This window comes from Micropterus salmoides, unplaced genomic scaffold, assembly GCF_014851395.1.
Source record: "Micropterus salmoides isolate LMB-PRFRI ecotype aquatic unplaced genomic scaffold, ASM1485139v1 Ms_hic_scaffold_11, whole genome shotgun sequence".
Taxonomy (NCBI): Eukaryota; Metazoa; Chordata; class Actinopteri; order Centrarchiformes; family Centrarchidae; genus Micropterus; species Micropterus salmoides.
In genome coordinates, this window is record NW_024040152.1 from 3,345,259 (window position 1) to 3,357,999 (window position 12,741).

The 12,741-nt window shown below is 37.6% G+C and overlaps 1 protein-coding gene across 1 annotated transcript in view; it reads left to right on the forward strand.

The window, feature by feature from the left end:
* The first annotated feature begins 7,067 nt into the window (after window positions 1–7,067).
* Window positions 7,068–12,741, forward strand: part of LOC119896963 (C-type lectin domain family 4 member G-like) — a 30,683-nt gene continuing 25,009 nt past the window's right edge. The window contains exons 1-2 of the mRNA XM_038710435.1: window positions 7,068–7,640; window positions 7,730–7,893. Of these exons, the coding sequence (XP_038566363.1) occupies window positions 7,112–7,640; window positions 7,730–7,893 (693 nt within the window). The 5' untranslated portion in view covers window positions 7,068–7,111. The remainder of the gene's footprint in view (window positions 7,641–7,729; window positions 7,894–12,741) is intronic.

The window sequence follows — 12,741 nt, forward strand, 5'->3', positions numbered from 1 at the left end:
CAACTGTAGTGACGGTGGTCCGTCACACCTTGCAATGGCACCAACAGGCAAACCCGCATGTAAAAGTCCTTCCACGGCATCTACAGGCAGCATATAAGCAGGGTGACCAGCTATCCCATGTGTGTGATTAACGTTAGCGACCGTGTTAAGAAGATGGGCCGCTTCCTCCAGATTCTGAAAAACTACATGGTCGACATCTGTGTCCATGTGTGCTGCTAACTGAAACATACGTTCTGTCAGAGCATCCAAACGAAAAATAATACAGTCAATACTTATAGCATTGTTTTCATCGTAGGTAGCCATCTTTGTGGCCAGTGGCATGTAGATTCGACCAATACAGTAAAATGCTAAGCAACCAATGGGCAGAAGTTGACCCTTGAGACACAGCCCCTCCTCATTTGCATAATGAGGCAGAAATGCATACAGAAATGTAAAAAGGACAGGCAGAAATAAATACCATGGGTGAAAATAAATAAGGTAAAAAAATACAAAGGAAGAATAAAACAGACAAAAATATTAAAACACACACATAAATAAATACATTTAAAAAATAAGTAATTAATAAATAAAGTTGAAGATTATAACGGACAATAAATAAATAAGGTAATTATTACAAAGGTGAATAAGTAAAGACACTAATTAAAATATATACATTTATGTCTCCTTGTATAATTTAATTACTACCTACATTTATTTATTTACTTTATTTTTTTTTATACTTTGTGTATTTTATTGGGTGCTTATTTATTTATTGAGCATTTATTTATTTCTGTATTTATTTCTTAATGTGTCAGGATTGGTCCTCCATACAGCAGGACTCTTGCCAGACAAGAAAACAAACAGCAGAGGTCGCTGCTATCAGCAGGTGGCTTGTTGTTTGGGGATTCTTTGTGTCATTTTGCTGTTGGGCATCATAGCAGTCTGTGTCTACAGTAAGTATACAAAACAGGTAGTCTATGCAGTACCTCAGACTCAGACATGAGACAGAACTTGAAGAATAACAGCCACAACATTATTGTGCCATTCTCTATGCCAACATCACAAAACGCCAGGCTGTCTGCAGAACACCAGAACTTGACATCACAAAAGCTGGACTCACAGAGGAACAACATAACTGAACAGATACGAAACATGGAGACAAATACGAATGAATTCAACGTCAATCAAGCTCAGTGGAGCACTGATGCCTACTAACCAAAACAAAACCAACATATGGTCAGATCCTATTATTAAGATAAAAAATAACCAATAAGAATAATTTCACAATGCAGTAACGATGTTTATTGGTTTGTCTCTGTTGTTTCAGACAGACAGTGTAAAGCTTGTCAGGATGGCTGGTTACCCTCCCAGTCCAGCTGCTATGTGATAAATAACCCTGCTGGTGTTTCTGGTCAGAAAACCTGAGAAGAAGCTCGAGATTTTAGATTTGGTTGTTACAGTTGATCAACAGGAGAAGGTAATGAGTCTGAGTCTGTAAGCCACAGTGTGTTTGATTAAGTCTAGTGTTTAAATAGGTCAACATCTTCGTGCGTGTGTGTTAATGTTGGCAGTGTGGATGTTAAAGTAAGTAAAAACTAACTTACCAGTCCAGAAGAGGAAGAAGAAAATGAGACGCCAAAGTCTTTGTAGTTTTCTTTCTCCACCCACAGAGAAACTTATTTATTTTCAAGAAGCCCCAAAAAGTTTGCGCAGAGCTCTAGGGTCAGCAACTTCATCAGGACTTGATCATCACATTTATTGGTTTTTACATTACTTTTCCTTTTATGGGTCGATGGTCCTTCTGTCCAGTAGTTGCAACACTCCTTTGCCTCCGTTCACAAACAGTTTTCCAAATAAGGTAATAAAACATGTCATGCAGGTCTCTATATCTCACGTTAATATAATCTTTAAATGTTTAACGCATAAAGGCCAAATATAGTAGGCCACACTTTTCAAACAAAATAAATGAACAGCCCTTCTCTTACATAATCTTAAATGCATGCGCAAATGAAAATCCATTTTAAATACATCACTCAGAATGCAGAATACATTAAATCAATTCATGTCAACACTTATTCTATACTCATCTCTTTCTGACTTCAAAAGGAGAGAAAGGCCTCCCCTGCTCCTACAGTCACAAAATGAAGATGCCTGTCTCTTCACAACTGTTGATATCACATTAGCAAATAGTGACTTCTTTGCTGATCAAAACAATTATTCAGACATCATCAGGGGATACACATAAAATATCTCAAAAATATAATATTATCTCAAAAAACTATGTATTAATGAATATTCTAAACTCAAATAATATACAGTAGATTTAAAAGGTGAAAACTTGCAAGTTACACACATCTGTGGTATTTATCTAAAGGGTCGAGTTGCCAGCAAGAGCGGACTTTGAATTCCTCTTTACTGGACATTGGTTAATTTGAAATATGATCATGTACAACCACAGGTCTCAGGAGGCCAAGCAAAGGTCAGGGCACAAGAGACTGCAGAGACACAATATAAAACAGTATATCAAACAAACCTTCTTTCTTGCTTTAACTTTATACTTTTGCAATCAGAGCTAAGCAGTCAAAAATTATCAATCATAAAACACAGGCCATCCATCCATCGTCAACCGCTTATCCTGCGTACAGGGTCGCGGGGGGCTGGAGCCAATCCCAGCTGACATCAGGTGATAGGCGGGGTACACCCTGGACAGGTCGCCAGTCCATCGCAGGGCCACACACAGACAGACAACCACTCACGCTCACACCTAAGGACAATTTAGCGTCACCAATTAACCTAGCCTGCATGTCTTTGGACGGTGGGTGGAAGCCGGAGCACCCGTGACCTTCTTTCTGTGAGGCGAACTGCTGCACCACTGTGCCGATAAAACTCAGGCCATCAGAGTTAAAGCATGTTACTATATGGCTTGTATATGTGTAAGGCAGTCAAACAGTATCTATAAAGGCCCCCCAAGTCCTTTTCTTCACATTTTTCTCATTCTCACTCTCACAACACAGGTAAGAGAGGAAGAAATAATACAGAGTTCAGGATTTACATATTTTACTTCCTCTTTCAAAGCAGCCTAACTCATGAAGTTACCTTATATTCATTATTTGTAACTTGATTCCAGTTCCATGTAACATTATACAGGGAACAGAGCAAAGATCAGGGGAGGGTCACCCCAAAAAAATCTAGATCATGAACTCTGAACTGTATGTGTTCACTAAGGGGAAATATTGGCCTATAAGTAGACTAGATGAAAAATCCCAAGTTCTCCAGAATGGAGGTCATGAATATTCATTTTAGTAGCATTGGGGATGTCCGAGATATCTTTCCCTGGACCAGGATGGAGGGTGATTTCTTCCCTTGTAGTCATTTTGGTTTAAAAAAATCTTATTGGCAAAGTCAGACTTTGATTGTATGTTGCAGACACTAATTGCCACACAGAGAAGTCCAGTCAGTCAAGTATGAAAACTGCTCTATCACCACTGTGGGTGAGTTGATTTGGTTAATGTGTGAATTGTGCTGCACCACGAAACACCCAAAGTTAAAGATCAACAAACATTGTTTGTAGTATAGCCTGTTATTAGTTGTTAATACAAGAGCACGCTGTAAACTGTTTAAAATCCATATCCAGCCACTAAAAGATGCAAATTTCTTTTCAACCAAAAGCAGAAGTTCATTTCAAGGCCGTGAGTGACAGACTCAGCTAAACAGAGGAAATAACCAAGAGGATGTTCGCTGTTTGAATAACTGTGGCACTTCTCATCAAAGAGTCACATAGAACTCCACAGAAGGACCTGAACGATGGCCGAGGGGGAAGTCAACTATGCCTCAGTTATATTCAAAACTAACAAGCTTTTCCCACCGGAAGGTATGTTTAGTTTTAAAATTTCTATTTTGTCTGTCTTTGTTCAAACATTTCTACGGATGGTGCTTAGGGTGATGAGGCAGCATCATGTCATCCAGGATCTGTATGTGATCATCCTCATGTGCAGTGGTGATTTCTTGCACTGTAAAAGTAGAAAATGAGAGAAGAGTTGCCTTAAACAAGTCACTAAACCTAACCCAAGACTCTAAACAAGCGAGCAAAGGAAAGCCTGCACATCCAGCCCACATCTGAAGCAGCTGGAGGCCTCGTTAGTAAAATACCACGGTGAAGTTAGTTTTAGGTTGGATATTCGACAGACATTCACTCAGGATCCAGTTGTGTCTTCTTAATCAGTTTCGCAGTGTTGGCAGAATTTGAGTCCTTTTACCAACTGGACTGGTCCATTTCAGTTATTTGATAATTATGGTAAATAATTATTATAAATATTAGTAAATGTCATACAGAATACAGTTCAGGGAAAAACACTGAATAACTTTTCATCCTAAAGGAAGATACTGGAACAAAAGCAAACATCACCGGGTTTTTATTTTTATTGTAATTAAAAATTTAAAATGTGAGAACTTTACAGATATTAACCACGAAATTGTGTTCTTCAATCTTTCAGCTAAAAAGGAGGAGGAAACTGTGTACAATGAAGTCAAGGTGCGAAGCCAAACAACCGAAAAGACTGCTGACACAAATAGTAAGTTGTAAGAAAAAAAAAATTTACACAACATTTAGTATTACTGCAGCTGAGAATATTTCTAATAATTAGTGCTAAAATGCTACCTCTCCTTTACCGTTATTACAACCATTAAAAGGGAACTAAAAGGGGAGTCATGAGGAGTACTGCTGAGCCTGTGAAAACAGTAGGAGCTTTGTTAATAACCTTCAGTTTTAACTTGGAGGCTGCAAATTTCAAACAAAACCTTCTAAACTGGGGGTGTGAAGTTTAAAAAGATGTAACCCTGTCCCAAACCGGGAAATCAGTGTTCCCCAGAAATTAATGAGATCACGGCAGCCCGCCATAGTCTAATTCGCTCCGCCATAGTTTCAAAATGAGCCGAAAATATTTTTTACACATCTCATAATAACATTTCAGACAACTAACGTTGTCTTTTGCACCTACTGCTCTGTGCTACTGTAAGCTCGCATGCTTTGGCATTCGACTCGAGACAACCACTTTTCTTTTGAGGTAACTACGGTAACGTTAAAGGCCTGTTTCTGTCACTCGTTTGTGAGAAGGCGATTAAGCTAGCCGCGCCTACATTTGGAGTGCACATGTATTAAAGCCTTTAAGGTAAATCCAGTGAAACGGACCAGAGCGAGCTGACAGGCAGGTCAGCGACTTTATCCTGTCAGTTTGTCTCTTTACAAAGACAAGTGTTCGATACGATAGATATGTGACAATGCCCGGATTTCAAAATAAGGCGTCTATACAGGATGGAAATAAGATTAATTGTACTAAATTCACTGAAAGCATAAAACATATTACATGTGTCCATTAAAACTTAAAACTTACAAACTGGGGGTTGTGGAGTTTAATAAGACATCAGTCTTTCCCAGGCATTCACGCTCTAGTGAAAAGATCCCTTTAAATTGAATCATGGGATAATAAGACATTTATATCACAAGTTTTTCTTTTTTAAATGTGTGTCTCCCCAAGACGAGTGTTTTACAAGTGCTTCAACTGCAACATTCATTTACAACTAATAATACTACATAAATACTGCTGTTACTACCACCAACAATTTTTACATCTTAAAACAACAATCAGGTGCCCATGTGAATATTGAACCATGTTTTGCTGCCTGTAATCATTCCTCCTGTTTGTACTGACCATTAAGAGATCTCTTTGTAATGTGCTTTGAATGTAAGAGAAAAATAATTACAGTCTTTGTTCTGTATAGAAATGTGTTTCAAAGTTTATCTGAAGCTAGTATGAGCCTTTGGTAGTCTGAGATAAATCAAGTGGTTCATTTCCTGTCTCCTACTCTTACTTTTTAATATAAAACAGAAGGATTTTTGTAATGAAAATACTGTAACTTTGAAAGATCTCGTCTTCATAACTCAGACTGGTTATATTTACAGTATATGTGTTGTTTAGTCTCAGCAGGACTTTTGCCAGACCAGAAAACAAACAGCAGAGGTCGCTGCTATCAGCAGGTGGCTTGTTGTTTGGGGATTCTTTGTGTCATTTTGCTGTTGGGCATCATAGCAGTCTGTGTCTACAGTAAGTATGCAAAACAGGTAGTCTATGCAGTACCTCAGACTCAGACATGAGGCAGAACTTGAAGAATAACAGCACCAGTTTTCCTCTGTAACATCACTATAACCGTAACCAGAGGATCTATTAACAGGCTGTTTTACCTATAGATCTCTGCCTCTAATTGTTTTCTAAATCTATTACAAAGTTAATTTCTGCACAAAATAATCAATGTAGAAATGTATGCAGACAGTAAATAAGTCACAAGACTGTTCTTGTTTGTGCAATTTTTATTGTCAACAACAACTACAACCATTTATTCTACATTCTGCCTATTGTAATGTACAGTGCAACCTGCTCTTGGGTTTGTCACCATCAAGGACAACATTGGGAAAAAAGGGTGGTCACAGAATTATTGGAAAATATAGACATGTATGCATAAAAGGGATTACAGGATGAGTCAAATTGTATTCTATATTTTGTTATTGTCAGTATTTATTTTTATTTGATCAGACCCAAACCATCAATGAATTGATGCTACTAACAGTATATCACATTGTATTAAAGCCTGATATATCTTATTCCTCCGTGCCACAGAGCTCCAAAGTTTGTATAAACTATTAAAAACACATCAGTGAACCAGACTTTTGCACTGGCTGACATGTTCCTTCACAACAATGAACACGACCACTATCTTCTTTCGATCGTCCTGCTGCCATAAAGGCCTGCTAGCACACGGCTAGAAACAAATACACTATTTGATTCATTTTTACTTACAATTATAGTACCTAGTTCTTTTAGGCAATGTCAAATTCAAGGCTTCAAAGGGCTTGAGTAAAATGGAAAACATTTTTTCATGGGATTTCTTGATTTCATAATTTTCAGAAACATAATGAGTGCACTCCCAAAAAGCTAGAAAAAGTAACACAAAGCTTCCAAAAATGGGAAAATGACAAAGACAAAATTTCATTATTACTATCACTTAAGAAGAACATTTTCCATTTGCAGTTGCTACATTAATTCATGAAAGTGAGCCGAACCAGCTGAAAAAAAACCAAATGATTCTACTGGCTCTCAATGGAAACCTGACAAACCAGAACAACAAACTCAGCTCAGAAAATGAAAACCTGAGGGGGGAACACAACAATCTGACAGTCCAGTTGGACAACCTGACACAAGCCTATACTGTCTTAAAAAGTAACATCACAAACCTGTCTGCAGAAAACCAGAACCTGACATCACAAAACACCAAGCTGTCTGCAGAAAACCAGAACCTGACATCACAAAACACCAAGCTGTCTGCAGAAAACCAGAACCTGACATCACAAAACACCAAGCTGTCTGCAGAAAACCAGAACCTGACATCACAAAACACCAAGCTGTCTGCAGAAAACCAGAACCTGACATCACAAAACACCAAGCTGTCTGCAGAAAACCAGAACGTCACATTACAAAAAATGAAGCTGGAGTCACAGAGGAACAATTTAACGGAACAGATACGGAACATGGAGACAAAGTGGAATGAGCTCAACGTCAGTCGAGCTCAGTGGAGCATTGATGCCTACTGCCCAAAACCACAAAACCAAAGTATGTTCAGATCCCATAATTAAAGTAAAAAATAATGATAATTTCACAATGCAGTAATGTTGTTTATCGGTTTGTCTCTGTTGTTTCAGGCAGAACGTGTAAAGCTTGTCAGGATGGCTGGTTACCCTCCCAGTCCAGCTGCTATGGGATTAATAACCCTGATGTTTCTGGTCAGAAAACCTGGGAAGAAGCTCGAGAAAACTGCAGAGGAAAGATTTCAGATTTGGTTGTTATAGCTGATCAAACGGAGAAGGTAATCTTCAGTAAACTGAACATTTTTCAATCTATAAATTGAATATGTATTCTCTGTAGGTCTGAACACACTGAGTCTGTAGGCCACAGTGTGTTAATTTAAGTATAGTGTTTAAATATCTGATAACTGTCTCTCTGTTGTCAGACATTCATCAGTAATAACAGTTGGGGCAGTTCAGGAACCAAGGGATACTGGATTGGTCTGAGAGCTGAAGATGGGAAATGGAAGTGGGTCGATGGAAGTGTTCTGACTGAAAAGTAAGAGACACATTCATAAACATTTTGAAGCATAAAATCTATCAGCCTGCATCTAAACATCATGTTCTTCCCTCAGCTCCTGGATACAACAACCTGCTACCAACGGTCAGTGTGTAATTTCTGTCCAGAGAGAAGGATGGAAATCAGTGAGCTGTGGTGCCAGAAACAGATGGATCTGCAAAAAGAAGGCTTTATCTCTTTAAACACTGCAGTCATACTTGAGAAGGTTACTGGGGACTACGAAATTGTGTTCTTCACAAGTAGTTGATGATGCTACCACATCAACAAAACAAAAATGTATGCCAGTGCACCGCAGAGTACAGGATAGGTAGATTTCTGTTAAAATATGACTCATTAGATTGAAAGTATTATAACTTTATTTTTAAAATGCCAGAGGAAAGATAGGTAGGAGAGATTTTGAATGTGCAGAAAGTTTTGAACATGAACAGAAAACCTGCTGAAACACAAGAACTAATAAAGTTCAGGTGTTTATAAATGAATTTAATTAATTAATGTATCATTGAGATGAAAACGTGCCACATGCTAATTTTTTTAGCGATTACTTCCCCAAACAAAAGACAGAAAAGAGGAAGGAAGACTAATTTAAAGCTCTCGCCCTGCTATATCTCCTTTTAGTCCCATACACACCAGCAGTCTGCAGTCTGTTCCACAGTCTCAACTGAAAACTAAAGGGGACAGAGCGTTCGCAGTCAGGGCCCCGAGGCTCTGGAACAATCTTAATTGTTTTCTTGCTTTTATCATGTATTTTATGGCTTTTATAGTCTTTGCACTTGTCACAGCACTTTGTAGCTTGTTTTTGAAAAGTGCTTTATAAATAAAGAAGAGCTTGGTAAATAAAAAGACTACTTTTGTTAACAAGGCTGACATATTGTTCCTGGGCTGACAAGAGTTTCTGGGAGCTTCAGTTTCCTTCCACAGTCCAAACACACACATGTCAGGTGACCTAGAAAACATAATTTGCTCACAGGTTAAATATGTTTGTGTGCTTGTGTTTTAACCTGACATCCATTGTGAACTGTATTGATCCAGATCTTTGTGGGATATTTGTGCACAGAGAACCTCAGACAAACCTTGATAAGACTTATATAAAATACTGAAAACTGTATATTTTGGTTTTGTGTTGATTCTGTATTTTGACACATTTTCAATGGTTTTCACAATATTTTGTAAATTATACACTGATTTATGTGTACATGTACTGTATGTCAAATGTATTCTCTGTAAATGATAGAAAAAGGGATGGAGATCAATGTGTGGATTTGTTTGCTGACTGAGAGGGTTTAGAAAAGAAGCTGCATGAAATCATAAACTAACTGTGAAATGGATGTCAGTACAGTGCTTAAACTGATACTTTTTGTTATAATAGCTGGGACAGTTATGGCTCCTGGATTGGCAGGAGAGTTGAAGCTGGACATTTGAAGTGGATAACATTTCCAATTTACTTTCTGTTTTTAGCAGCTCTTTGTGTCCCTGATTATTTTAAAATTGCGTTAAGAATTGTGTGTTTAAAATGCCTGGTCTGAATCCCTCCCTCCCTCAAAAATTTAGACCAATTACCTTTTATATCAAAGATTTTAGAAAACAATAAGCAGACCGGGCTCAAGGTTAACAAGAGCTTCCTCTAGAGGGGATTGTTGTGTTAAGTTTCGGTCTACGAGATTTGGAAAAAACTGCTTTTCAGTAAAGGCAGCTGGGATGTGGAATTCCTTACCACTGAGTGTAAGAGAATGCAGTACATTCAAAAATTTTAAAGGTAGTGTGAAAATATGGTTGAAGGACAATCAGGTATGTAGTCATTGAGCTATGAGACACTGAATGTGGTCAATATGTTTTTTACTGTGTGTATGGTAAAATTCTTGTAATGACAGTATTTTTTATTTAATTTGGATTTTAGGTTTGGTATATTTGAGTTTGTTTTTAGTTTGTTAGATTTGGCTTATTTGAATTGGTTGGCATTTATCTATATATTTAAGAAATGTAAGGTTTGGTTTTGGGATTAGTGTTTATTCATTTACTTTTACTTGTTTTTTTATTGTAATATTTTGCACGCTATTGGCACCTGCCCAGGGACTGCAGATAGGAATTAGCTTTTAGCTAAATCTGGTACAGTACATATATTGTGCATTGTTCCTGTTAACTAAATAAATAGTATCCAAAGAACTGCTCTGCACACTGGAAAATAACATATTTGAATAGTTTCAATCTGTTTTCTCTCTGGTTTCAGTCTGATAGAGCCACCTTCTGGTGGAGCTCATTGTGCAGCTGGAGATCAATAAGGCCTCCACAGTTTGACAAAATTATACTGGAATCCTCACATTGCGACTGGCGTCACATCATGTAAAGGGGCTCAAGCTGGGTGAGGACATTAAATATAAACTGGTGGAAATAACTTCTATTAACATATCGTATTAGTCATAGGCCACTAGAATCTGCAGATTTCTGACTTTGCTCTCCTAATGGCAGCATCATAAGAGACACTGCGCAGGCAGCAATGCCCAACACCAGACTTCCCTTCACAACAACATATTATCCTCCTAAGTTGAAACAACATCATTGACAAAACCTGAAAGTAGAAGTACACTAAAGAGCAACATCAGCGACACTTTGCAGCTTGAGACTTTCCTTAGAGCCGTCACACAGGACTGCAGCAGGATTTTAAACATTTGTTCAGGATGAACAGAAAACCACAGAAAGCAACTTTAAATAAATCTACTGTTCTATTACCTGCAAGTAAGACATTTACTACTATGTATTACTAAGTATTTTGTCAATTTTGTTGGTCTTTGTTTATGATGCTTCTGATTCTTGACAACACCTGAGCACTGTACAGAATTTAATGTTTCTTTATCTGCTGGAAGAATACTTTCTAATAAAATCTTCCTCTGATGCTTTGCATGACTTTTATTGCGTTGAAATTGATTATAAAAGACATATTTTGAATCACAATTTATCCAGTGTGTTCGACGTATTCACGTCTTAATGTTATTGTCTTGTACAGTGATTTTGAGTACCTATAAAACAAATAAATGTGACAAACACAAATAACAAATAAAGTGTATTATTATTACTGTGGGAGTGACTCTAACAATTCGCCTTACACCCACACAGCAAGGGTAAAGTATTTTACGCAAAATATAAGCTAACGGGCGGATCTGATACCTGCTGAGGTGACAGCCAGCGGCCTGCTTACTTTAGTTAAACAAACCCTAAATAAACCAGATAAACACTCAAACTGCCTCTATGTAGACTTGATAAAAATGTAGCCTACATTAACGAAACAAAGTCCATATCAATAATAATAAATAATCAGCATTAGGGCTATATAATAATAGGCTATATAAAGGATAGTCCATATAATAATCTGTGATCACACCACAAACCGCTGTTCCTCACAGTTCATTTTTTACATGTGAAGGAAAAAACAATACACACAAAGCATGTTCACCATCACATTAAAAGCTGTAAGGGAGACCGGGTATGGTTGTAACACTTTTTGCTTCAGTAACTATAACTCACTGAATTTTGTAGCTAGAGTTCTCAAATTTTTATACAAAGTACCCACATTTGTTCACTACAAATGGAATCAATTCAGTCCTCTACAAGGATATCACAGACCTCGTGAGTTGATGTCAAATGTAATGTGTTCCCTTGTTACAACCTACCCCAATAGCGGGGTAGGTTGTAACAATCACACAAAAGAATCAAAAATAGATGTCATACTATATGATAATCTTCCAAAACTGGTAGTTATATCAAAGAACAATGTTTCTCTCTTGCTGTAACAGACTTTGTCTGATGACTCACGCGTATGTACCAGTCTGTGTATGTAAATTTATCTATAGAATAAACTTATTTAAAAATATACTAAATAAATACTACTACAATGTAATTAATTAAAGAACATCTCTGTACATCCTTAGGTCTAACTAAAAAGAGGTGTGTGTGTGTGTGTGTGCGTGTGTGTGCGTGTGTGTATAATCTTATTCAGAGTCACAGTCAGTGCTTGAAGAGGCCAGTATTCACCGATACAGCAGCACTTCTATATTTTACTCTTTGGCGTACTGGGACTTTTTCCTGCACACAGGCACTTCTCACAAGCTGCCTATACACTTTTCTACCCTCTCCACCAGCGGAGACCGAGTATGGAAAAGGTCGAGTGGCGATACACACGCCAACATGTGTACAACATGTGAATGGGGAGTACTGGTCACAGTGCTGACAAATTAATGCTTGTAACCCAGGAGTGCGGGTTTGGTGGACCCAGACTGCATATGGCAATCTGGAAAATATTAAAATCAAGAAAGTCCCTAGTTTTATGTATAGAGGATGGTTGTAACACTTTTTGAAGTCCATGTGCAATAGAATTCTTATATTGTTATTTTATAGTTATAACAACACTTCCAATGTCTTAAATCTGCAGCTAAAATGAGATGCCAGATAATCACGGCAACTCCGACAGAGAAGAAGTTTCTTGGTCAGCTAATTATTATTGGAAAATGATGTAGGATACATTAAATAGTGAGTATGTTTCACTAAACAATCAATCAAACTTTGTACAGTTTGTCTTTTC